Raw genomic sequence first — 27,350 nt, forward strand, 5'->3', positions numbered from 1 at the left:
CCTGACCGTGCTCTTCTGCTGTCTTTACGTGACCGCCTACTTCCTCTCCTTCCTTAATATTAATCTTTAGGTCTATTCACTGTTCCATAAAGGTGGGGTGACTCCGAGCCATCAGACACCAAGTTCATCTGCCTACCACCCCTAAGCCTGGAGTAAAAGCAGCAACCAGTGCCTCTTCAGACTTGGAGAAACATGAGGTGTCAGATTCTCACTTGGACCGTATAGAGGAAATTTCTGGAAAGGGACTGGAGCTGAGGCGTTTACATAATCCCTATTGTTTCAATGTGAGGGACAAAACGGAAAGTGGAAGGAGCTGACCAAGGCAGGGCCTGGCTGGGAACTGCTACTGCTGTTCTTGTGAAGTTGGGGTAGGGATGCCCAGGCCTGGTGTGTTGCCCTACCTGACGCTCCTGTGTCTGTGTCAGGTGGCAGTCACAGGCATGGCCTGTGGGTGAGCAGCAGTGCTTAGCAACACCTCTCACTCCTGTAGCCTTGCTGATTTGCTAGAATCTAGATGAAACCGGGCAAGGGGACACTCAAGCATCCTGCCATTTGGAAAATGGTGTTTTAATAAAATAAAGACAACGGGGTGGTTTCCATGACCCGAAACCCACCCTCTTGTTTTGGAAACTTCCCGTTCAGCTTGTCACCAGCAGGTCAGTCCCCAGCATCAATGTCTACCAGAATCCTTTTTACAGAAGTCTTGTAGACTGCAGACGTGTTTGGGGTACCCGGTGCAAATCATCAGTCCTTGAGAACTGTGGGGAGGTGAGCCGTCCCCCAAAGCTTGCTCTGCGTAGACAGCCAGCCTGTGCATCACCTTGGTGCCTGTAGTTTGCTGCTGCCGACCCCAGGGTATCTCCGGCACTTGTTTTTCTCCTACCCATCGGCAGACCAACAGAAGATTCTTCCCTTCTCGTCACCCACCAAGAGCTTGGCCTGGTTCCTTGGGGAGAAAAGGAAAAGGTAAGCGTGCTGGAGGCCTTCGCACCAGATCCACACATCGAAGCCAGCACCCAGGAATCACAGCGTGAGAGACTGTATCCAAGACACAGTGGAACAGCTCATTCCGGTCTCCTCTGAAGCTACGGGAGGGAGTGCGAGACAGGAACTCTGTGAGGGCCTGAGCGTGTGGAGGGGCTTTGAGTGGTGACTGCTGCAGGTCCCAAAGCACTGGGAGAAAGCTGAGGTGCTGGCTGAGGTCCTCCTTTCTCTCCGGCTGTTGCTCTAGAAGCCCCAGCCCCAGCCCCAGCCCCAGCAGAGCAATCAGCATGAGTTCCATGAAGAGCAAAGGTTCGCTCTCCTCCTGCTGCCCCATCCCCATACCACCCCGGGCAGACCAGCCTGGCACTGTGCACTTGTTACACCAGGGACTCCAGAAGGCTACCGTAGGCCAGGAAGAGAGGAAATAAGAGTATAGAGTCAGCTGCTCTTGTGACTACAACCCCTTAGAGGGTGAATGGGATCACCATGACAACTAAAATAATAACCCAGTGTCATCTTTGCGACTACTCTGCATTGGCCAAGTGACTTCATAAAGCTCCCCCACCTCCCTTGTACCACGGTCATCCTCAGCAAGCTACTATCACCAGTGGGATTCAGGACCAAAGGACCTCTTTAAAACAGAACTATGAATTAATTAGACTTCCCTATCATTTGCATTTCTTCGTGAACCTATGCATATTCATGAGCTAGAGATCAAGAGCCCATGGGGATTAGCAACGAGGTGGCCATGCCTGGGTCCCTGTAGTGATGTGATCTCCCTGGGTCTGATCATGAGAACCCGGCTGGAAATGTTGGGACTCAGCTAGGTTGGTTGTGGCGCCCTCTGCTGGAGTTCTGGAGAAAGTGCTTAGGCTTGTGGGCTGTTCTTACCTAGTGACGGCCAGAGCTGTCACAGCAGGGCTTGCCTTGCTGGGCTTGCCACTCAAAGCGACGCTGACATCCAGCTCTCGGCTCAGGGCAAGATTCTTGGCCCACTTGTGACCTGTGGTAAGTGTGAGAGAGAAAAGTTAGAGCACCAGTGGCTTCATGCACAAAGCCCGTGCGCCCGTACACAGGACCACACAGATACAGACATTTATATTTGTGGTCAGCAACTTGTTAAATTGAGGGGGAAAATATATTTAATCTTGGCCTGTGCTGTTGCAAAAAAGGGCCGTCCCAATTTAATTTGCAGGCCGTGATAGTTACATGTGCTGACGTGCCGCGGTATCCATTGTGTACCAAATTGGATTTGTGTATTATTGCTTTCTAAATTGCATGCCTAGTTCAGCAAAATTGTTCATCAGTGTTTACTGGCTTTATGCTTAATAAGATGCCCCACAATACCTTGCTGCCAGGGTGTAATGCAGCCTGTAATTGCCTAGTAAAAATAAATTACATAAAGTCTGCATTATCAACTTAGCTAAATCCTCTCACGCCCAACCAATAATTAAATGCTGGGAGAATTTTCTCAGAAAAAATATAACTCGATGATTGTTACCTCACTCATTCTAATGACTACATTTAGAGACAGACAGTCATTCCTTCCATGGTTGAGAGGGAGAGACAGCAAGTGGGCATGGCCCAGTGAGAGCGTTTCATCTTCTCGAGGCCTGACAGTTGCTGTATTCCCTCAGTAGTGTTGAAGTGGGTGCAGAATACCCAGGGCAACAGGAAACACATGAGGATATGCGACAAGAACACTGCTCAGGGACGGAGACCCTCACTTGGAAATCCTAGCACAAGTCCTCACACGACTCCTTTCCTACATCCGAGTCTAAGGGCTGTTTTCTGGAGCACATCGTGTTCCAGTGGCTAGTTCTTACCACTGATGATGAATAAATGAGTTCCAAGCAGAAATCAGATTACAGCTGCCCACAATGCATATCCTCAATACGTTTACAGATCTCCTTTCTCGCCCCTGAAGACATTTGAGGGTATGCAATAACATACACACCAGCAGGACACACATGCAAATGTTCACGTGTCACGCCTAATTCTGATCCCTTCCCAACAAAACGGTTTTGAACATTAGGACGAGGGCAGCCTACTTCCTCCTTAAAGCCCTCCAGTGGGTTACATTCACAAATCTGCTCTCAGATTTGTTGACTTTAACAGAGACTCTATCCAATATTTTTTTTAACTATGTGCGTACCACGCTGTCATTTAATCCTATCGGTTACCCCAATCCTGAAAGCCCCATTCTGCGGGGCAGCAGCAACCTCAGGTCAGGACAGACAGCAGGGAAAAGATGAGGGTCCTTGGACTTCCCGTCAGCCAGGAAGCCTTGTAACTTCCCTAATGTCAATATCGCTGTGTTCAAAGAGAAGAATGTTTTTTGGAGTCTGGCGAATGAGTTCTGTGGAATGGATTCTTATCTGTCTATTATTTCTCATTGCCCTCTACAGGGCTGGACACGGGAAATGTTCTTAGCTAGCAGGAAAGAAACAGCTGTGGGATAGAATTAGGTCTACAGCCTGGTCCCCTTCCTGTTTCCCAGATCACCTCACTACTACTGTTTGTGCCTAATGGAAGCTGGAGGTCCATTGTCTTCATTGCAATCCATTGTCAGGGCTGAGGATCTGAGTCAGGGGATAAGCTCATACTTTTGGATATGAAGGGGGCAGTTGAAAGAGAGACTAAGCCAGCATTCTGTGTCATACAAGTATGTATTCTCGCTTCATAAATAGCCAGGGGTAAAGGATTCCTGAGCTGACTCCTCCCATGGAGCAGAAACAGGATTGGGGGCACACGTGGCTGCTGCTCTCCAAAGAAATGTAGAGCTCTAGCGCACATAGCTATGTGCTTCCCTCTCGCACTGAGGTGGACTGACTCCGCATGGTCTCCAAGCACCCTGGGGGGACTAGGACACTGAGCTGAATGCTGTTCTTGGTTTTGGGATGTCTATGGTCTGACTCAAGCCAGATTATGACAAATTCCTCGAAGTGCTAAAGGAAGGAATTTTGGGTATCAGTAGAATGTAGGACACAGGAGAGCCCCAGAGCATGTCTGTCTCCAGAGAACTGACAGGAGATATCTGCATGCAACAGAGGTAAACTGAAAATGGCCACCGTGCCCAAAGGATCCCCCTCCCCCCTCAGGTTGGAAAAAGTCCTCTCCTATGGGCGGTTACTGCTTCAGGGAGCTAGCAGGAGTACTTGGCAGATTGGGGGACTCTCCAAGTGTGGTAACGTGCTCCCTTCCTTTGTGGGTCAACAAGAGAGACAGCTTGGTGCTGGGCTCTAATCTTCTGAAGTTGGGGGTGAGCAGGAAGGATGTTTGCAGTGACGACAGGGATGGTGGCAGGGACGACTGAGTAGCTGGAGGTGCGGTGGTGTCATTTTGATGATGAGGGCTTTTTTGCCTGCCTTTGTAGGGGAGCGGCAGGTAAGGGCAACTGTGAGACCATATTTGAGGTCAGCATCGCTGGGGCTGCTTTAGTGGCAGAAGTGAACATAGTAACAAGCTTTGGATAACTTTGGCCAAGTTACTATGTTTCCTTCTCTCTACCTTGGACGCCTTGCAACAATCTCCTATTCGAGTTGCAATCAGAGAGGGGAGGACACATAAGAAGGGTTTTCGGCAGAGCATCTCCGGCTCTCTGACATTGTACCCCTACCACAGCATCGGTGGTGGAGATGGCAGAAGGGCTTTGCATTTCAGTCTCATCTGTCACCCGAGAAGAGGGCTTTGCCATAGGATAGGGAGCTCCTCTTTTTGTGCATATCACCTGGGAATGTATTTGACACATCCAGCCCAGGAACACTGGGCTTTCACAGTGGGTTGGGCAGAGTCCCAGGGTAGGAAAGTACTTTTATACTAAGCCGTTGGCTGAATGGAAACGAGGCATAATGAGAGCTAATGGAGCATCTGAGGCAGGACAGATCTGCCTCCTCCTCACTGAGAGAATGGTGTCTTCCTTCTGCTTACAGGCTGGCTGTCCAGATTATTAAACAGCTGTATTCGGGTCCTGGGTTGTGGCTTCCAGGACCATCTGAGAGCATCGAAGGAGAACTTGTGGGCATATGTACCCTCTAAGCCCTGGGCCCCTGACACCCACCATATCCTAGTCCACTGGTGCTATAAGGACTGCAGAGTCCAATACAGGACTCTCATGCTGCTTCCTAGGACATCCAATCCTTACAGGACACAAACTATTCTCTGATGTGATGCCCCCTGTCACGGTCTGGATCTGAAACGTCTCTCCCAGGCTGACATGCAGAATGCTCTGAGTCCAAGCCATGGCACTGTTTTGAAGGCACTAAGGGGTGGGAACTGTTTGGAAGAAACATGTCAGTGTCATGCCCAGCGCTGGTCCTGGTCTCCCTCCTCTACTGCATGGGGACACCTGCCGCGTCACGTTTCCAATGTCACAAATGCCACCATGCTTCCCCCATCCCCTAGTGGTAACACCTGAAACCACGAGCCCAAGTAAACCTTTCTGCCCTGGAGCTGTTTCCGTCAGGCAGGCATAGCGTCACAGAAATCAAACGTAATACGTATAGCCCTTGTGCTGGCAATACTTCCCTAAGCTCTGATGTTCTACGTGGAGCTGCAGCCCTGGTGCCAAAGCAAAGGGAGAGGGGTACAGGAGGACAACATGAGTCAAGATCTCCAAGCAGGTACCTCTGGGGCTTAGGGGCTCAGTGGAGGGCTCCTCCATCACTGCCTGCCTGGGAACGGACATCTTCACGTCCTCTGTCTTCCAAATCTGTCCAGAAAAGAGAACATGTACATCATGACCTGGTAGAATTATGCTTCCTTCAGAGTCAGGGTGGCCCATCTCTATTCCCTTGCACCTGGGGGGCCCTGTGGATAGGGGTAGGCCCTGAGCATTCATTTCTGATGGTATCATTGGGAAATGGGGTGTTAGGGTTTCTTTCAGCTCCCCTGATGGTGCCTCAACCTGTAAGTTTACATGACTTCACTTTTAAATAGAGTTCCTCCCATCCCTTTCTGCAACCCTGAATCAATTCTTCATGTGCATGCGTGTGAGCGTGCACACATGTGTGGAGGCACATGCACCCATGAGTAAGCATGTGGGGGTCAGAGGTCAATTTCAGGTGTCTAATTTTCACTCTCCAGCCTACATTTTGAAAGAGGAACTCCCACCAGAGCACTTGCCGTTTCAGCTAGACTGGCCAGTTAGCAAGCACATGCCACCACCTCCTAATGTCTGGACTTCACACACTAATAAGTTTTATCTTTTTTAGACCCAGCTCTTATATGGGTGCTGGAGATCTGAATTCAGGTCTTCCTGCTTGGCAACAAGTATTTAAGCCATTGAGCCTTTCCACAGTTCCTCCCCTGCCTTAATCTAACCCCAAACCCCACTGGCTGGGTTCCTTCCTGCTTTTATGCGGCCATCTCTGGGCCCACCCGCAGGGCGACTGCATATGGCTTCTCACCTGCAGGCCTGGACTTTGCTTTGGAAGGAAAACCAACAACTCAAGTGTCTCTTTGAGCTCCCCAGCACCTCACTTGGTTCCTGGACTGTGAGGTTCCAGGAGCTCAGTCACTACATGGAATGAATGAAGGCTGAGAACATGGCTGCTCCTACACATGCCTGAGGCAGACTCGGGGAAGCCATGCACTCCTGTGGCTCAGTCGTCCCAGCTGCTCTCTCTCACGGATCTGGGTTCAGATTGTACTCGCCGATCCTATATCTATGTGGCCTTTCCACGTCTTGGCCAGCTAGGGCCAGGGGTCATGTGCCTCTCACAGAGAAAGAACACAGTAGGAGATGTTCCTGGGTCATCTCTCCTCAGGCTTATCTCTCACCCTCTGTGCTAGCCCACTGAGTTCCACCTATACCAACTGTTCCTCATTCTCAGATCTCGGCTAAAATACCGCCTCTCCTGAGGTATGTCTGCCAGAGGGAAATCTGTTCCTCACTTGAGCCTGACTGTATCACTCCCCTTCTCCTCTAGAGGAAGCATCTTCTCACTGGTCAGGGTGTCAAGTGAGTCACCTGATTATCCACTCTCTTCCACCATTCTTTCATCCTTCCTGCCCGGGTCTTGGAAAACCCATCCCACATCCTGGTCTTCCCACCTCACCCCCTGACTCCCATGCTTCCTTCTCTTTCCGGCTTCCCAGAGGTCCTTCTGAAAGCTCATGCTACTCTTGTTTTCACCCATGGCACGTACCATGTGCAGAGCATAGCATTTTATATTTGTTTTTCTTCCAAAACCTGGATGTCCCAATATAAAGGGCCTGTAGTGGCCCTCCATGACACCCTTGGCATGATATTAAGTATGTGGGTTGATGGGGAGGTGGATGGTTAGACAGCTGAATGGAAGTCCTGGTAGGTCAATGAATGAATTACTAGATGGATAGAAAGATGGACAAAAGCTTGGATGAGTAATGGATGATTGGGTCAATAGGTAGAAAGATAAATAGCCAGTGGGTGGGTAGACAGATGAGTGGATAAAGTGCTCGGTAGGTTGGCTTCATGAGTTTTATATATCTTCCTGTCTTGTGCTGTAATCTACAGAGCTTAACCATGCATCAAGCATACCTTACACACCGTGTGTGTGTGTGTGTGTGTGTGTGTGTGCACGTGCACGTGCGTGCAATACCTTTCTCTCATTTTCTCTGTGCTATAAAAATGTACCACCCTTCCCTTGATTTGCTGCAGGTATCTGGTATGGAATATTTTCAAATTCCAATGCAGTGTTTGACCCATGGAAGGAGTGAATAAAGGAGAGAAACACGGTCATCATGCTGGGTACTCATTCTGCCCCAAACTACACTTACCCGAACCATGCCATCCTTACTGCCCGTGATGATAACGTGGCTTGCATCCCATGCTGGCCTCTCCACTATGCAGCAGCATGTTATGGCTCCTTCTGGGCCCCAGGCTGTGGTAATACTAGCCAGGGGCTGTCCATTGACGTCCCACAGGGACAAGTGGGCTCCGGCGCAGGAGACAATGGTTCCCTACAGCAAAGAGATCTGGCTTTACCTCATGCAAGATCCACCAGCAGCTTACACGGTGCATGCTCAGTCATCTCGTCTGTACACGAAGGTGCCCGATCTCACACCTTCTTACAGGCTTCTGATCTCATCAACACACTTACATGACATAGTTGGATGGTATTGAGATATGGTGGAAGAAACAGGTAACTGGGGGCGTGCCTTTTAAAGGGTATATCTTGTCTCTGCCCTTTCTGAGATCTGTTTCCCAAATGCTGTGGCATAAACAACTTTGCCCCAGCATGCCCCTTCTCTGTGCTGTTTCGCCTTGACTCAGGCCCCATAAAGTGGAGGCAGATGAGCCTAGTCTGGAACGTCTGACATGGTTAGCCAAAATAAGTCTGTGCTTTAGGACACTGGCGCGGGCTTTGGACTCCTCCAAGATCCTGATCTCTAACATCTTGGCTTCCAGGAAAGATACAGTCTGAAGACTGCCCCTGTCTCTCTAAACAAGGGGCCTACAACTGGCTGTCCAACACTGCCTCCATGAAGAAATTTGGACTTCCTCTAGTGGAGGACAGCATACAGAGGCGCCAATGACATAGGCAGCTCATAGAAACCGGCAATGTCCTTCGAGAAGAACCTTCAGGAAGAGGCTACTCTACTGTCTCCTAAAAGATTCATTTATATCTTGAGCCTTGGTCTGACACGGGCAGATCTTCTTGGCCAGCCTTGCTGTGCAAATACCACAGCGAACACCTCCTAGTGTGCTACTTTCTATTGGCAGAGGATGGTTGGCACACAAAGGACCATATCCACATCATCGTACGTCTGTCCCTGGGTTTTCTTTGGCAGCACTATCCAAAATGCTGTTATGCCAGCTCAGAGTCATGAGAAGTAAACCCAGAAATGGAGAAATAAACCAGGTCTCACCGAGACATCACTGATGGCGACGGCTGAGATGCCTTCCCGGTGGACAGGCAGGCAGGCCACACGAGAGAGGTGGTCCAGGTCCCACAGCATGCAAGTGCAATCCTGGGATCCACTCACCAGGAGGCTGAAGGTGACAGAGGCTGTCAGACATGTGACAGCCTGGGTGTGTCCATACAAGGCCTAGGAACAGGAGGCACAGCCACGGGTTACAAGAGAGAGTTACAGAATGGCTACTAAGAGGTTGTCTCTGCTTCTGGGTTCTAGATGAGGAAACAGAGATTCGGATCGAGTCAGTAACTTTACAAACAGGTGATTATGTGGGGGTGGGGGTGGGGGCACGTATGTGCTGGCCTCTTGGTCGAGTTGACTCCTAGGACCTGGGAAGAAGCAGTAGCCAGTCCGCTTGTCCAGCAAGGGGCCCGAGTGTCCTTAAGCCTGTCTTCTCCTTCCAATCTTCTTGAATCTGAAGCAGCCCCTTAGACTGTTAGTTTGCAAAAGTCTCAAATGGCTAAGGACACCCAGGCTAACAGGCTCAGCAGATCTGGGGTCTTAATGGACATGCCCCTGGTCTGCTAAAAGAGACACTCTGGCAATGGTACCCTGGAATCTTCATTTCTCACACACCTCTATCCAAGAAGTTTCATGCATACTCAAGTTGGGAGTGTATTACACTGGGAGATTTGGAGACATAGTCCTTAAACCAGATTGGAAAGGAAGACGGCAAGCCAGGTCATTATAAAAAGTGTTCAAACTGCTGTTGTTTTGTATTGAGAAAGGACTACTAACAACATAGCTTAGGCTAGTCTTGAACACATGAACCTCCAGCCCAAACTGGGATTACAGCATTAGAATTATCCGCATGAGCCACTGGGTCTGACTAAAGATATGGATCAGCGTCAGGCTGAGGGTTTGGCAGCAAACACTTTTACCAACTGAGTTTTCTTGCTAGCATAAAATGTGGCTTTTTCCAGACCCGTGGATATGACATAAGTTTGTGTCCTGTGGTGTCTTGGGGACTTGCTCTTGACCTTCAGCCTTAGACCATTTGATCTTAGCCTACAGTCTTGATTCACTCCTGGCTTTGAAGACAGCTCTTTCCAGGTATCTTAAGGAGCCAAGATCCTCCTGGGCCTAGTGTTCCTGGCTGTAGTAAAAGTTCCACCCCAAGCATCCCAGAGAGAATATGGCAAGCATATCCTCTGTTTGGACATGCCTGCCACTCCATAGAGTGGGCCAGAGGAGTGCAGAGGTGGCGCCCTGAATGGGACTGGGCTGGCTCCACAGCAGACAGAGCTCCAGCCCTGGCAGAGACAAACTGCTCACTCATTTGGGTCAATGAAACTGAACATCATCTTTCAAAGCTGTCATTTTGCCTGGTCACAGCTATTTAAAAAAAAATCTGCCACAAGTTCCCATTTGTCCTCAATGGATCCTAATGAGACACCAACCAGATGGTGACAAATCTCTGGACGTGACCCGTTGAAGATTTGAGTTGTCTCAAAACCATGAAAAAAGAGGGAAGAAGAGATTGATAAGAATCCTCTGACCTTCAGAATGACCTGAGTCTGATGATGAAGTTCTGAGCATGAAGGACATAACACCACCAAAGGGCACAGGCAAAGGGACCCTGACACAGTTCCCTGAGGTGAGTAGTCTGGGGCTTCAGAGAGAATGGCTCTGAGTTTGAATGGCAACACAGGCTGCATTATAGGGTCAAGTCAGCCGGCTTTGTGCAGAGAGGACCAGTGTGCATGGCAGGGTGTGGCACTGCCTACATAGGCATGGTTTGCTGTCATTCATTGGCCCAGAAACTGCTGTGTCAGGAGACACCCAGTGCCCTACCATCTTGAAAGGGAAGGAAATCCAAGGCAGAGCCCAGCAGTTCTAAACGTGCACCCAGTGGGCTCTTTCTTCTTCCTTAACTTTCTTCCCTCCTTTCTTTTTCCAGTTTCTTTCCTTCTTTCTTTTTCTTTGCAGAGTGCATGTAATTAAAACAACTGTGTTATATCATATTATACCTAGCAAAATATAAATACCACACAGGAAAATCAAGCCTCTCAAAATAATTTTCCATGATGGCCTGTTGTGGCAAGGTGTGTAGTCTCAATTAATTGTTGACAGCATTGGAGAGCTGTGGAATCATTTTGGGAAACTTTGTATCATTGCTCAGTAACCCTCCTCAAAATCCATCATAAGGAAACAATTAGTCAGAAGCAAACTGCACATATATACATGACAGGTCTTCCGTGGCAATGTTGAAAATGGTTAAAAGTCGCAAATAACCTAATTGTCTAGTTTTAGAAGAAATGGTTTATTAAACTGTGGTACACTGACATAACAATTGAAATGTAATTTTATGGAAATGGAATCATCTGGAACAATTGAAATGCAAATTATAGAGGCTGTAGAAAAATGAAAACAATTTGATAAGCAAGCTGAAAATGGAACAAAAATATTTGTCTAAGACCCGGAAAGGTAAAAATATGCATATGGGAGTCGGTAGTGTGCAGAGATGAACCATTTTTATAGAGAAAAGAAAATTTTAAAGTGAATTTAAAACTGCCTTTAATGTTTCACGTCTTAAATGCATTCTGAACTGTTTTGAACCTATTTCATAATGACCTCATGGAATATAGGTCAAGGACAGATTTCCCCCAACCCTCTCTGACAAGCTGTCCATTTTACTTCCTGTCTGAAAGAGTTCCGTTTCCTGGATCTATGAACTTGAAAGAACCACTTGGCTTCCTCCTTTCTTTCTCTTCTTTCTTTCTTTTCTTTTTTCTTTTTTTTTTTTGTTTTTTGTTTTTGTTTGTTTGTTTGTTTTGAGACCCAACAGCTTCTCTGTGCAATGCTGCGTGCCCAAGAACTATGTTTACCCAGGACTATAGCAGTGATAATAGTTCTCCTTCCTCAGGGCCATTAGAAGGTAACGCGAGGTGAGGCTTGTGAAAGTGTCTTACATCAGTCAGCATGGGCAAAGGCCCCACAGCATCACTTGGCCAAGGAGACTGACTTTTCTGGCACAAGGCTACATGGAAGCGACTGCGTCGTGTACTATGGTCAGGCATCCGTGGAGGTGCCTGCCTGCTCGTCAGATCTGCTCAGGGACTGACCGTTCCCAAGTGACAGAGCTGTCTACTGCCCTCCACCCCTGCTTCGGTTCCATGGTTGCCACAGATACCACACCTGTGAGAGGCGCATACCTGTCGGAGTTTCAGGCCTTTTGGGCGACCTTTGACCAGGCTGAGCTCCCACACGCACACCACTGCACTGGCCCCGGACGTGATGATCATTGTAGGGGATGGGCATACAGCACACAGACAGGGACCCCAGGCAGCCAGGTTCTCAAACGTCATCAAGATCTGTGAGAGATGAGTACTGAATGCTGACACAGCAGATACTGAGCAGTCACGTCAGAGAAACAGGGAACACATAGGCGAACACATCCATAGGCTTAGGTGACTGAATTTAGGCCATCCCAGATTTGCTCCCGTGAAAGAGCTCTTACGAGCAGGCAGACACTTGCTGCATAGCTATGCAGAGGCTGTAAAAACCCACAGAATGTAATGTGTGGGGTGGGGATGCAGCTCAGCCTGAGGCTGTGGAACGTGGAATGGGGAACTTGGTGGGTGTGGTTAATTGCAATGACTGCCTCTAGCAGCTGGTGGGGCAAGGTTATAAGAAGAAGAGCTAGAAGCATGAGATGTTGAGGCTTCGTTGAATAGCATAGAGGAATAGGGTGGGGTAGAAGGGAATTTGGGTAGTGAGGGGTCTGTGGGAAAGGCAGAGACAACTGGAAGCCTGAAAGTACAGTGGGACCATTAAGCAGAGAGAAGGAGGGGGGGCAGGGAGAGGCAGGGAGAGGCAGGGAGAGAGGCAGGGAGAGGCTGGGAGGGGAGAGAGGGAGAGGGAGAGGGGAGGGAGGGAGAGGGAGAGGGAGGGGAGGGGAGAGGGAGAGGGAGAGGGAGAAATTGCTCTTCTTGGAAGCGGTTAAATGTTCAGTCAGAGCCCTTCTCATCTGAGTAGTGCTTGGGGTGAGGGAGCCCAGGAACTCCTACCCAGAGTAAGTGAACATCTGGATGGGCTTTGGGTAGTCCCACAACCAGTCAGATTTGGTCGCTGAGGTAATAGTGTGCTCTGGCAGCCTGAAGTACACCTGGGAGAGAGTCAAGACCCCCCCAACCCACCCTGCCCCTGTCACCCCACACCGTGTGCCGTCACCTTGTCAGAGCCATAGCTCCCCAGGCAGCAAGTGAAGTCATCGAAGCCCCAGCTGAAGACCCTGTTCCAGAGAGGAGGCATCAGCAGTTTGTTCTTCTCCACCGCTAGGATCGACTTCTCAGTAGGGACGATGTGGCCGATGGCCCCTTTAGGGGATTCCGACCCTAGAGAGAAAAGATACATATCTGCTCCCCAGTGAGCATGCTGGGATATGCAACGAGGAAAGCACCCACCTTCACTGGACCCAGAGAGAAGAAACCACAGAACACAGAGCTCTGTCAGCATACTGCCTGCCCGGGAGCCGCTGACTGAGGTCCTGATGAATCCCACTTAGGAGTAACCCAAGTGCCCTTCTCCATCTCCATCTCTAACCGACACTCATAAGTTTCAGTGACTGTCTTCAGTGATACCAGAAGCCCACACAGTATCCTGGGACAGATGATGCACAACCACAGAGCTTGGGTGACTCTGTCCTTCCTGCATACTTTGGAGGGACCCCAGACATGTGGTCCTGATCCCACCATAGCTTCACTAGCTAAACTCTGGAAGCCATCGCTGGCCCCAGTTGGAATCCAGCCCAGGGTCAGCTTGCTGATGAGCAGCTGATATCCCAGGGAAGTCTACCCCTTCCTTCACGCAGTCTTTATGGAGGAGCAAAGATAATATATGCTTCCTGGGCAGCACAGGAATACACAATGTGGGAGAAAACTGCGTTCAGTGCAGATGCCCCTCTCTAGCCCAGTGCAAGTTATGAGAAAACTGTCCTCTTCCAGAACTCTAAAACTCACACAAGCTAGGAGGCTGTAGGGCTGGGACTCACCCGCCCCAGGGCACATGTCCTTATCTGTCAACGCTATGCATGCGTTCATCTGGATGCTTGAGAGCAGCAGGGGTGCAGAGCCTGTCACTTGGCTTCGGAGGGGTGTGTGTAGACTGTGCTTTTGTTTATGTATGCAAGAGAGGGGAGTGTGTGTGTGTGTGCGTGCAAGTGTGTGTGCAAGTGTGTGCAAGTGTGTGTGTGTCTGTGTGTGTGCAAGTGTGTGTGTGTCTGTGTGTGTCTCTGTGTATGTGTGTGCATGTGTGTGTGCAAGTGTGTGTGTCTCTGTGTATGTGTGTGTGCAAGTGTCTGTGTGCAAGTGTGTGTGTGCAAGTGTCTGTGTGCAAGTGTGTGTGCAAGTGTCTGTGTGCAAGTGTCTGTGTGCAAGTGTCTGTGTGTGTGTGTGTGTGTGTGTGTGAGAGAGAGAGAGAGAGAGAGAGAGAGAGAGAGAGAGAGAGAGAGAGAGCGCTGTGGGTCTTAGAAGTCAGGGCCTAACCTACAAGTCCTAGACACCTCCGTATCAGAGATCACCCTCCAGTGCCCACTGACTTTGGAGACAAAGCCATTGCAAAACTCACTTCTTCCCAAGCCTGGGTCCTTGAACTCCTAGAGCAGTGGTTCTCAACCTGTGGGTCACGATCCCTTCCAGGGATCGAAGGACTCGTTCACAGGAGTCATATATCAGATATCCTGTATTTCAGATATTTGCATTACAATTCGTGACAGTAGCAAAATTACAGTTATGAAGGAGCGATGATGGAATTGTATGGGTGGGCGTCACCACAACATGAAGTTGTACTGATGGGTCACAGCATTGGGAAGGTTGAGAACCACGGTCCTAGAGGAATCCAGTTCCTAAAGAGAGAGCCCTGAGACAATGGAAGCCCAGACACTCACCTTTGACTGTGACCTGAGAGGGTCTCAGCGCTGGCAGGCTGTGGAGGAAGGACTGTGAGTGGCCCGGAAGGCCTGTGGGGGTGGAAGAATCCTTTCCGGGCACTGGAGATTTCCCTGTGGTGTTTCTGGATGGGTGGGGTTTAGTGAAGATCTGGAGATAGAGACAAACAGGTCATTAGGAGGTAGATGCCTTAGTGGGGAGCCATCACCCCGTGTGTCACATCTGTATCCCCACTACGGGCACTATCTGGGCTGGCCTTCCTCCAACAGAACAAGTGTCATCAGGCTCCTCCCATGTTATAGATAAGGGGCCTGGGGCTCAGGGAGGAGCTGCCATTTTCTCCAAGTCATAGAACAAACTCTTCTCTTTTCAGCTACTTGATATTTCAACTCAGTAGGAATAATAGCAATATCATAGCATCATACATGTTACAGAAGAACACAGCATTATCCCATGTCAATGGTGTCACCTCGTCCTAGTTCTGAAGGCCGGGGCTGACTCTCCCTTCACCCCTAACAGGATAGAACATCCTTGTTCTCTTTCCCAAGCATGTGCTGCCCGCTCTTGATAAAGCAAGATGAATGCTGCGGCCGCCATACCAACCTGCTTGGGCACCTGTCCGAAGTTGCTAACGAAGCCCAGGATGGTGCTCTTGATTAGGGGGTCGGTGATGCTGCTGAGGTCTATTCTGTCCCCATAGAAGTAGGGGTGGAAAGTGTTCACTGCCTCTACCGCAGCTGATCCCTGCTGCTTATACCCGAAGATTAGGTCTATCCAGTGGTGGAGGTTGCTGCTGACAAAGTCACTCTCCAGAGCCTGCAGTCGAAGCCCAAAGAGTGTAAAATCCTAAGTAATGCTTTAAACAAACAACAAACAAACAAACAAGCAAACAAGCAAGCAAACAAGCAAGCCTCGGTTCTCTACATTTAAGCCACTGTGTGAGGGTGTGTGTACAGAGAGAGATCAGAGGGCAACTGCAGGTGCCAATCTGCAGATGCTGCCCCTCCCCCACTTTAAATTTTTTAAATTTAATTTTATCTCTTTTATACATGGTCTTTCCCTGGAATTTGCAGAGCTGCCCAGACCCCAGTGAGACCTCCTGGAAACATAGAAACATATATTTCTATTTCCATCCCCTAACACTAGGCTTACGAACAGGCACAGCACCCAGCTTTTATTATTGTGGGGATGTCATAGCATCTTATTCTGCTTTGATTAAGTTTCTCTGATGATGATGATGATGATGATGATGATGATGATGACGACGACGACGATGACGACGATGATAAGCACAATTTCATTTCCTTGTTGGGGTTTCTGGGTAACAAGCTCAGCCATCTCACCTCCAAACCTCATGATAGGTGAGAGTTCTATGGGGCCCCCAAACCATCTCTGAGCTATACTGAGACCATGGTCGGGGTGGGGGGTGCTACTGGTGGGTCTGGTGAGGACACTGACCTGCCCCCAGAGATTCAGGCTCACTCCCTGTCATGATGGCCACCACAGCAGCCTAGTCCAATTGCAGAGCAAACCGGTGCTCTTTAAACATCCAAGAAAACAATAATCCCTGGCCCTGGCCCTTCTCTGGTTTCTCCAGCTTCGAAGTTTATCCCCGCCAGGGAGCCAGAAAACTTCACGGAGACGGGGAGATGCTGGGGTGCACATCAGGACAGACTGGAATGTCTTACCTGTCTGTGCAAGCTGATGAATTTCCTTGGATCCCCGTCAGCCCAGGGAGGGAGCTGCACATCCACCAGTGTTGTTCCATCCTGCATGCAACCTGAGTGCAAAGAAAGAGAGGTCCAAGTTTGTCAAATCCATGCTGTCTGCAGCTGCCAACTCCATGCAGGTTGGCGTGTGAGCAGCATCCTACTGGGCCACACTGCCTCTTGCCTCCTCTATTCACAGAACCCCAGTCCTCCTCTGCTTGGCACTACAGTTGGCATCCTTCATGAGGTCCCCTGGGCTTCCCAGGCAACACTAGCGATAGCTTCCCAATCACACAGTATTGATGCTTCTCCCTCACCATTAACAGTGCCTTTCACCTGGGGTCCAAAACAACAGAAGACGTCGATAACAACCCAAGCATACTTTCCTATGGGTCTAGGCTAGGCACCACCTGAAGTTCTTGGTGCACACTATCTTCCTAAGTCTTCAACCAATGATGGGTTGGTTTTTAAATGAAGAGTCCTCAGACAGTAAGAAGAGGAACCTGGATCCCAGCCCAAGGGTCTCCTGTCCGTCAGCCGCCAACTTTGAACAAGCCACTTTGACTTCTAAGGGACTCAGTTTCTCCATCTGTAAGGTGACAGTGCTGACAAAGCCATGTGGGGCTGGCGTGAGATGAGAAAGTAAGCGTATGCCACACGCAATACTAGCCAAGCCGTGACCAGTGCTTAGCAATGCTCCTATGGTCACGCTTGAACTCGGGAACAAATAGAATAACATTGCCCAAGGAGGAGAGGGGGAGGGGTTAATGGGGGGAGGGATTTGTAAGGGAGGGATTGGGGAAGAGGGAGAGGGAGAAGGGAGGGGAGGAAGGGAGGGGAAAGGAAAGGGGAGGAGAGACTTCAATGAGGATGTGAATAAAAAAAATGAGTGAAAAATTAAAAAATAAATACAAATTTAAAAATCCATTCCCCTCTAGTCTGGGGCTTTCTGGCTGTGCTGAGTCCCACTTTCTCTTTACTCAGACTCAGCTCCAGTCTCTTCTTGGGGAACGGAATAACACGGTCTCTCCAATCCACTCTCTAACTACAGTCCTGACTCTTCCTCAGGGGACTTTTCAACACCAGGCAGTGTTCACTTTATTCGTTTATAGCCTAAACCCACACCCCACTTCCTCACCTAGACCATATCTTTAGGACAAAGCATAATGACCTGAGGTGCCTGCACACAGTCAGTGCCAGCCACAGGGTCGTTTGTTCTCCCAGTGACACCTGATTATCTCGGATGCTGCCCGTCACACCTTCCTCCGAGAACACAGCCGTAATCGATAGGCGGAGGTGAACTCTGCATGACACACTGCCCTCCTCTTAGCCTCCACTGCCCACCGTCTAACTTATCCCCCATCTTGTGCCCCACCACACCCTCTGGGAAGTGTCCTTAGCATCTGCCCAGTTATGTCAAGAGGCATCTGAGAACCTAGACGCTGCCAAGCTCACCAAGGACCTGTGTCAGGCTGGCTAGCTGGACCAGAATCGGAGTGGCTTCAAGTACTCCATGGCATTGGAAACCACATGAGGGTTTGTGAGGAAAAGATCTCACGTGGCCTGGCTTGAGGTGAAACCCTTGCTTGAAGGAGAAGGTGGAGCCTAAGGAAGGATAGGCCTGAAGGATGTTGTTTCCTTCAGCATCCATGGCTTCTCTTGACGTGGCAGGGGTGCTTGTCTATACCCTTTTCCAGCTCTGACCATACCTCTCCTCACTGCCTTCCTTCCAATGGGAAGGCACATTCCTAGGGCAGATGCCAGGTACACGCACATCCTACGAGGCCTCTGCAAACTTCCGTGCCTTCTCTGAAGCAGGAAGAAGGCCTGACATATCCTGGGCTGCAAGGCAGAAGATGTGGCACCCGGCAGTTGGACAGCAGACATGGGGCTGAAGAGTCTCAAGGTTAGGAGCCTTGAGGGCAGTGTTAACCCTAAGTCATGCAAAGGTTCTAGGTTGCAGGGTGCTATCTCACTACACACTGAAACCTGGGATCCTCAGAGAACAGGCCATTGCCTGGGGTAGGTACTCGGTGCTGTTCTGGAAGCCTGGGACCAAGCATCCTTCCTCAGAAGCCACTTGTGCAACAACATTCTGTCACCCAGCATGGACTTCACCTCCAGTGCACTGGTCCTGATCAGGGACCTTGTGAGCTTTCTGGCAAAGAGACTGATGAAATCAGTGACTCTCTGGACACCTATAGGAGAAACCCCAAGCTCCCTAGGGTCATCAGGTTTTCCTAGTGACTCTACTCACCAAACTCCACTGCATTACAGTTGGTTAAAAACTCGGGCAGGTAGAAGAATTCAGGCGTCAACTCCCTGACGTCACTCATGTTCTCTTTGGAGGCAGATTCCCAGGTGTTCTTTACACTGTGGAACATCCTGTCAGCCACATCAAAGCTTCCGCCCTGTGGGAGAAAGGGTCCCGTGCTCAGCCACATGCGTGTGTTTCCCTCTATCCATTCAGCCTCGGAGTTCACAAGTCGGGAATGGATCGGCACGTCCATTTTGCAGAACAGAAAACTGGTCTTCAAGGTGCACTGACTTCCCCCAGGCCAGCAAGGCAGTCAATGTCAGGCTAAGCCCATGCCGTAAGGTGCTTATTTTGTCCCTGCCAGTTCCAAAGGACACCTCTGGAAATGGTACAAATTTGCCCTCCTGGGATGGGGAACAACAGGGAGGGGAAGATTGAAGAGCTCAGTTCTTTTTGGGAGAAGAGGACTTGTCACATATGTAAGGTGTGTCACCCCTCGGCAACCTGGTAGACAAGGACTGGGTGGTCCATTTTCTGAGCCAGAGGCATTGACCCATTGTGAGCCATGGATCACAAAGACGTCCTGAGTTCTCAACCATAATACGCGGTTCAAAGAGGCTCCCCCACCCAGGCTGCTTTGCTGTGTGTTAAAATCGGGGAGCGATGTCAATCATCAGATTGAAATGGGAATGGAAATGAAGTGGGGGAAAATGTAAATAAATCTGCCCCTAACGAGTGGCTCATTGAAATGTATTAAGAGCTTTGTGTATTTAATCTGCAGCCTGAGCTTCACGCGGTGGGAGATTGATGTCTTCTCCCGCCCCGTTTTTCCTTTTGCAGCTTTTATAAGTGCTGATGGTAATCTCCTGAGAAACAATATGATTTGGTAATAAAAAGATTACCTGTATTAAATAAAAATAATATATACATAGGAAATACTGTTAGTGCGACAAATCTGGTTAAAGATATTACTACAAAGAAAAATGTTATTTTTTTCACAGCTGTCTAATGCATTTTAGCAAAAGTAATATCTTTAAAACTTAAGCCTGTATTATTTATAAAGGAAGCAATAACTGATTTTCCTATTTCCTATATTAATAAATGTATTTGCATACATTTGTTTCAAAATTAATGGGTTTTCGCACTTCTGCAATACAAAAGAAAACACCAAATTCCCTAGAAGAAAAAGTGCAGTTGCTTTGTTGTGTTGTGCGCGTGTGGGCTGACGTTTGCTCTGGTGGCTGCTGGCAGTCAGCGCCAGCTAGAACTTGATTCTTAGGGAAGAAGGCAGAGGCGGCAGGAGCAAAGGTAAGCTGCAGACGCATGCATGCACCGCACAGTTGGCCTGCAGAGTGGCTGTGGAGGAAAAGTCCACCAATGCAGCAAGCAAGAGCCAAACGCAGTGTGGAGATGGGGACACAGAAAATGACAGGCAAGAGGCCCCCAACTGAGACCCGCCCCGAGACATGCAGCTTCCTATGAAAGTCATGAATACCGAGTACCCAAGTGGTCAGTGAAGGGCATGAAGACCAACACCGCAACAGCTTCTCCCTCGCAGATAATTTCCTGGCTGCCAATTCAAAGCCAGAAGGCCGTGGAGCCACAGAGATGAGAGACGAAAGGCACACACACACACACACACACACACACGGTAGCACACCAGCAACGTAGTTTGAGTACAGTAAGGATCAGAACACGACCTGAGGCATCCTGATCATTTATAACGTTCAGAAGGGCTCAGCAACCTTGAAAGACCCAAATCAGAATCATATCATGAGTGGGTACTGGAGGGGCAAGAACATGCCAGGGCAGTTTCTGGACACTCAGTTAAAATCGGGGAAATGTTGGTTCTTGGGCAAATACACAGATTATAACTGAGTCGCACCAAAAACAATGCCTTTTACTGAAGGCCATGCTCCTCTTGCCGGTGCCTTTGTTTGCATAAACGCTCGTGCCAAAGGAAGGCCAGAGACAATAGATTCCCTTGGAGCTGGAATTACAAGCCGTTATGAACCATCTAGCACGGGTGGTAGGAATCAAACACAGATCCCCCGTGAGAACAGTCCCCACACGTAACCATAGAGCCATCTCTTTGGCGCACAGATATCCTTACGATATACCTTGAAACCCTTCCAAGGGGGACTGACACAAGTCTGTCCACTACCATCTAGCTAAGGGATTGGATTGATCCTATGAGCAGATTGATGGCCTATTAGCTCTGTAGGCATTGTTCTTAATAGTACAGAAGTATCTTGTAAGCAGTGTCCTCGCTTACTGGTGTCCGCTGATTTAAACCTTCCTGCAGACAGTAAGCCATGGTATGGGACACTGTGTTGTCTCGGGTGAGAATTTCAGTGCTTCCTTGTAGGATGAACATGAATTTTCAAAATCTCTTTAATCACCTACCCAACACCTCCCGCAAAGCTTCAGCGATTGTTTTGGCTGTGAGATCAATAGTGTATACGCTCAAGTGGATATATGTATGAGAAGGTAAGATATAACCCAGGTGGCAAGCTAGGCACACAAAGAAAGCAGCACTAATTTAATAAGCCCTGTATCTTTTTAAGTTTTTTTTTATTAAATTATCTGAAAGGGTTTTTTGTCTGCATGTGTGTACGAACGTGTGTGTGTGTGTGTGTGTGTGTGTGTGTGTGTGTGTGTGTGTGTGTTTACATGCAATAAGTGCATGTAGTGTTCACAGAGACCAGAGGAGGCATGGATCCCTTAGAACTGAAGCTATAAAAGGTTGTGAGCCACCACATGGGTGCTGGTAATCGAACCCCAATCTTCTGGAAGAGCAGTCAGTGCTATAAACTGCTGAGTTATCTCCCTAGCCCTAGCTAGCTCTGTATCCTGTATACCCCAGGTACTTGGGAGTGATCCTAGTTTTTAGGATATGAGAAAAGAAAACCAGCGCTCTCTGAAAGCCCAAAGAGAAATGGAGTGGAAATTATTGGAAACAAAAGGTAGGATGTTGGCAGTCAGGATCCTCCAATGCCTGGGATGGAGACAGGAGGGTGGTGAAGGCCAAGAATCCTTAGAGTGGGAACAGAAAGTAAGAGGGGCTTTGTAGGGCAGCCCACTAGCACCGAGGGGAAAGGGTGTACAGGTAAGAGAAACCTGGGTGCGTATCCCACAATCCTCAGCTAACAGCCCACCTCAGCATCCCACTCCCAATATAATTCTGTGGGTGGCATGAGGGAAACCCCAGCACTACTTAACCCTGGTCTCAGTGGGGATGGGTTTGACACAGAGTAACCCTCATTCTCCTTTCCGTACACTGGGACCTTTCCCTTACGCAAGTAACCCCCAAAGCATGTTGACACCCACACTTTTTGCTGTAAGCGAATGTATCACAAGGAGGCTAAGCAGACAAGCTTTCACCCTCACGGCTCAGTCAGGGGGTTGAAAAGGATGTCGAAGCTGCAGTTCAGTTAAGCAACCACCGTGGAGTAAGTCTAGGGACAGTTTATCTAGGGCACTCAGACATCAACCAAAATAGAGACCCTGAAGAATTTTTGTCAGGTTACGGTTTGGGACCTTGAAGACCCTATGTCCTGTCGATACCTTTGAAGTGTGACTGGGGGTTTTCTGGTCCATCCTGTCCTAACCATGTCCAAAGTGTTGGGTACCAAAAGCAAGGTACTTGGCTCAGAGGCAGGGACCTCGCTGTGAGCTGTGATGACATCAGGTAGGATGTGCAGAGGTATGACCACTGACACAGGCTCTTTGTCTTCCTCATATTACTGTCACCCTGATGCCTACTGGGAGCTCGTAGGTGACAGCCCAGGCTAGTCTACCCCATGGTTCTCACTTCCCTGCAGATAACGACTGCCTAGCACAACGCCCAGCCATCTCGCCTCATGTACTTTGGAAAACCCTTCCCCACTGCTGGTAACAGCTGACTTCGCAGGGGTAGGACTTAATTAGCACAGCGCTTTATTTCCACTTCTTATTAAATGCAGCAGCTGCCACCACACTGTGTCCTTGCTGGGAACAGGCTGCCTTGCTGGGCCCTACCCAGACTGGATGGCATCTTAGGCCTGAGAATATATGGCACTTTTGCTAGGACAGAAACACGTGCCAAGGCTAGGGGCTCACAGAAGGGGTGTGTGGCCTCACAGTGACTTAGCTCCCAGGAGGCACACAGATCCTGGATCCCTATAGGCAAAGCTCATGAAAACTACAGAATACTTGGCTTGTCATTAAGGGGCGCTACCACCTACTTTCCCTGAATACAACAATTCGCTCCTCCCAGAGAAAAGTGTGGGGACAGCAGGGCACGTCATTGACACAAGTCTGTCCACGTTCCGTATATGTTCTACCTGCTCAGACCACACAGCACACACATCTACAGTTGGTATTCCTTGTCTGAGGGATCCACATTCAAAGATGCAACCATAGGCTGGAAATATTGGAATAGATCATATCTGTCTCCAACTTTATGTCCTTTTATTCTTCTCGCAGTCTACGGAGCCACAAAGTATTACAACTGTTTACAAAACATTTGCACGGCAGTGGATATTGTAAATAATCTAGGGGGAGTCTGGAGCACGTGGGGGGGGACGTGTAGGCTCTATGAAAACACGATGCCATCTTATATAAGCCGTCTGAGCATCCTCTGATTTCCGTATCCGAGAGGGGTCCTGGAACCAATCCCACGGAAAAGCAATTATTCCACGTTTTATAGACTATAAAAATCTATCATGGTATTGACAAGTTTGGGCAGGAAGATAAATACATCAATACTAGAGAAGCATCAGTGGCAGAATGACCTAAATGCAGTTGCATTTAACTGCGGGCTATAAAGAGCATCTCACACAGAGCCAGGGCACAGGATGCGGAAGTCCTGTGTCAAACTGTGTGGGAATCCTGGTGCTGCCCACACCGCCCAGCCCAGCACATGCTGAGCCCGCCATAGTGCCCAGATTGTTTCGTGCCAGCCTGCCAGTCGCTCATCAGGCCACACCACATGTGCTACCAAAGCACAGTGTGTGACAGATAGCATAGACGCTCTATGGCTAATCCACTGACACGCACTGGCACATCACTCTGGTACTTCATATGACTGAACTATGTGTATAAAAATAGCTGCAAGGGATGCTGGAGAGATGGCTCAGCAGTTGAGAGCACCCTCTGTGCTTCTAGAGGTCCTGAGTTCAATTCCTAGCAACCACACGGTGGCTCACAACCATCTGTAATGAGTCTGATGCCCTCTTCTGGCCTGCAGGTGTACATACAGGTAAAGCTCGTCTACATGTAATAAATAAGTCTTTGAAAAAATAGCTACAGGGCAAATACTATGGGATGTATACTTTGCCACAGTAGGAAAGCTTAAACGTTTCAATGATGCATGTAAGGTAATTGATTTGGCACCATTCAGAAACATAGTAGGTACTTGAGTGTTCCAGACTAGTGTTGTTACAAAGCAGACTTCAGATGCAGCACCCCCAGCCCCCGCCATCTTTACCTCATGAATAAGGAAACCAAATCCCAGAGAAGAGTCAACATCAGATGGCAAAGCCAGGACACAGGGCTCTGAGGCCCCAGCCAGAAGTACACACCCTCCCTCACTCAATGCACCCACATTAGCAGGTGAATGGCCGAGTCTGCTCAGAACCAAGAGCAGGCCAACCCTCATCAGCACACTGGCTCCAGCCTCCTGAGAATGCAGAGGCCTCACTGCAGGCATTGTGAGCACATACATACACCCCAACCCTCCAATGCATCCGCATTTAACTGACAATGGGGATGCTTGTCACCCTGGAGGAGGGCAAGCAAAGGTCTCTTGGGAAGAAACAGGACTGCCCCCAGGAGGCAGATGAACTCATACAATGACACCAGAACACTCCTTAGTGGATCTGGTGAGGCCCGGGACTCCTTCAGCAGAAGAGGCCTTTGTACTAATCCTTTTAGGAGCTAAAACTGTTCTTGTTTTGTTCTAGGAAAGGGCAGAGGAGTGCCCTGTCTTCAGGCCAGTGGTCAACTGGAGAAGTCACTTAAATGTCAGCAGCTAAGACAGATTGGTGTTGGGCAGAGGGATTACCCAGAGAAAGCAGATGATTCCGACTTGGATAGACCAATCTACCAAAGACAGTCTCAAAGCAAAAGAACCATGAGAGTCCCACTTAAGATTCTCAGTGTGGTCACTCCAGCAACAACACAGGTGCCTCCCACAGGCATACAAAGTTGGCTCTGATCGTCTCATCCTGGGTTAAAGCGTCTCAAACTAGTTTGAACTAGTTATTAGAAGAGCAAAGAGGCTAAAATAAACTCGCCCTAATGATTATCGTCAGGGTCACCATTGTCCAAATATTCTGGGGCAGGGTAACCATTGTCCAAATATTCTGGTGGGCTTGCAGGACCTGTTTAATCTGGCCCATTCTGCTCCAGGATGCTTTATTACATTCCAGGTTACCTTAACACTCTTTAACCCAGAGGAGACCAGCTTGAACAAGTTCAAATCTGCTCAGAGCAGATCTGGTTGGTCACCAAGGGAAGAGGGGAAGTAATCATGGTCACTCACTGGAGCGAGGGGTTTCCCAGACACTTCTTCTGGATGACCCTGTGTTCCGTATGTAACCAGCCCTCATGTCCAGAGGAAACACCACATGTGGGATATTTTATCTGTCAAGCCTCATGGCCTGAGTTGTAAATCTCACAGCACACCCTGTCTCTTTTTCTCCCCATCTCTTCCCTGTGTGGAAAGACCCTTAGCAACAAGCAGAGCTGGGACCTCTGGCTTTAACGCATCTATCGGAAGGGCCAAGGGGCAGAGGCTGTGAAGGCAATCCTGAACCTTTGACTGTTCCAGCTCTCTGGCTGGAAAGCAGCAGCCGAATCCTTCATTATCATCAGCAACAGTGTCATCATTTCTCGTGGATTAATGAGCAACATCTGGATGAGATTCCTGGCGTGGGGTCCAGCTCTGGGACCATTCATTCTCCAAACTAAACTTACTTAAAATGCTTGTTGCCTGAGAAAGACCCCGAGGGAAGCACTCTTATTATTTTTGAGTGGATTTCCAGAGATAGGGGGTTATACAAAGTCTAGACAAGCCACACAGTCGAGGAGAAGGGAATCTGTGCCAAGACATGAATGATGTGAGTGGGTTCACCCCTTACTGGAGAAGATGCCTGGCCTTCCTTGGTTTTCCATTTTTCCCAGGGATGGGGAGTGCTTTCAGTGCCAGCCGAGGGTGGCTCGTGTCTCAGAAACAATGTTCTCTGAGAGACCAAAACTCACAGTTTCTCAGACACTAAAACTCCTCTGAGATAAGGCTCAAGCGTTAGAGCTAGGCCGTGTGTGCTCTGTGGGCCCCTACTCATGAGGCCCATGGCTTTCTCTCACAGAACATTGCGAGGCAGTGATCATGCCAGCCGTGTACTCAGCCTTGTAGCGCGTTCGTCCTCCTCTGCAGGGAACTCAGTCAGCTGGCTCAAGCTCTACCTCTGAATGGGGTCCTTGGGTGCAGGGTCCAGTGAAGAGTGTTTTTTGGGGGAGGGGGTGAAGAGCCTCTTGACTGCGTCCCAGTGCTGTCCATAAGGAACTCTGACTCAGAAATTGTGCAAATCCAGGACTCCAGCACTGGCTGGCCTCCAGTCCCTTCAGGACTGACAGACTGAAACAACACAGTTGACCCAGATAACTTAAACTTCAGATTAGCAGCAGATACCTTTCCAGTATGTCTGTCCTTTTTGAGTGAACGTGGCTGTTTATCCAGAACCCAAACTTGGCTAGGTATCTGCTTTCTTATTTGTGAAACCTGGCAACCCCAGGCTGGTAAGATAACAGTTTGTTAGCTTGTGGATGGGTACGGTGACCAGGTGATCAGATGACCAGTTTCTTTTGCTGGGTTAGCCGGTTTTTGTTTGTCCGATTTTATTTCAGATACCTACTTGTCCCATGGAGCCTCAGTCAGTTGGACTGAGCACAGAACGGCGCTGTCTGATGGCCACTTCCCTTCTCTCTTCACTGAGCTTTAACTGCGACATAGGTCTCAACAATGTCTACTTCCTTTTTCTATTCTATTGTGTTTGTATTAATTTTGTTACGTGTTCCCTGGGGAATTTTATTCTTCCATGCTATTTGGTGTATTTTTTTTTATGGCAATCAGGCAATATTGATGATAACAAGCAGCCTTACTGTAAGTATGAGAACCAACGCCAAGCTAAGGGTTGAGTTCTCAGAGAGGAAGCACCGCCATTATCCCAGCCTGGGGCTTGCGTATGCTCATCTCCTAGCGTTCAGGAAGACAGCACAGCAGCTTACCTGTAGGGAGCAGAAGGCCTGCGTGAAAGGTGGCATTCGGACCAAGTAGGAGGCGACGATGATGGCTGAGGAATAGTGGGTATAGTAGTGGCACTGCACGGTCATGTCTCCTGCAACACAACGGCACGTCTGAGGGCGCTGCACTGCGCTTGAGAACAGCGTTCCTGAGCAGTCGCTGAGGCTCAGGAAGCAAGCAGACATACAGACCAACATGAAGGCACTAACGAGTCCCACGGCATACAAGCAGGGCAAGGACTGTAAAGGTGAGGTACTGAGGATGAGGACTGAGTTCTAGAAGTCAAAGTAGACCATCGCTCAAAGGCTGTTAAGAGCAGATCCCTC

At 49.1% G+C, this 27,350-nt stretch overlaps 1 protein-coding gene across 1 annotated transcript in view; it reads right to left on the reverse strand.

Annotated features, from left to right (window-relative positions):
• Positions 1 to 546: 546 nt before the first annotated feature.
• Wdfy4 (WDFY family member 4) overlaps positions 547 to 27,350 on the reverse strand; it is a 210,618-nt gene continuing 183,814 nt past the window's right edge. Inside the window, exons 50-61 of the mRNA XM_032919360.1 lie at positions 27,009 to 27,118; positions 18,738 to 18,891; positions 16,460 to 16,551; positions 15,375 to 15,587; positions 14,771 to 14,921; positions 13,057 to 13,241; positions 12,039 to 12,197; positions 8,836 to 9,015; positions 7,744 to 7,926; positions 5,611 to 5,695; positions 1,876 to 1,987; positions 547 to 946 (exon numbers count right to left, since the gene is read on the reverse strand). Of these exons, the coding sequence (XP_032775251.1) occupies positions 880 to 946; positions 1,876 to 1,987; positions 5,611 to 5,695; positions 7,744 to 7,926; positions 8,836 to 9,015; positions 12,039 to 12,197; positions 13,057 to 13,241; positions 14,771 to 14,921; positions 15,375 to 15,587; positions 16,460 to 16,551; positions 18,738 to 18,891; positions 27,009 to 27,118 (1,691 nt within the window). The 3' untranslated portion in view covers positions 547 to 879. The remainder of the gene's footprint in view (positions 947 to 1,875; positions 1,988 to 5,610; positions 5,696 to 7,743; positions 7,927 to 8,835; positions 9,016 to 12,038; positions 12,198 to 13,056; positions 13,242 to 14,770; positions 14,922 to 15,374; positions 15,588 to 16,459; positions 16,552 to 18,737; positions 18,892 to 27,008; positions 27,119 to 27,350) is intronic.

Source organism: Rattus rattus, chromosome 13, assembly GCF_011064425.1.
Source record: "Rattus rattus isolate New Zealand chromosome 13, Rrattus_CSIRO_v1, whole genome shotgun sequence".
Lineage (NCBI taxonomy): Eukaryota > Metazoa > Chordata > Mammalia > Rodentia > Muridae > Rattus > Rattus rattus.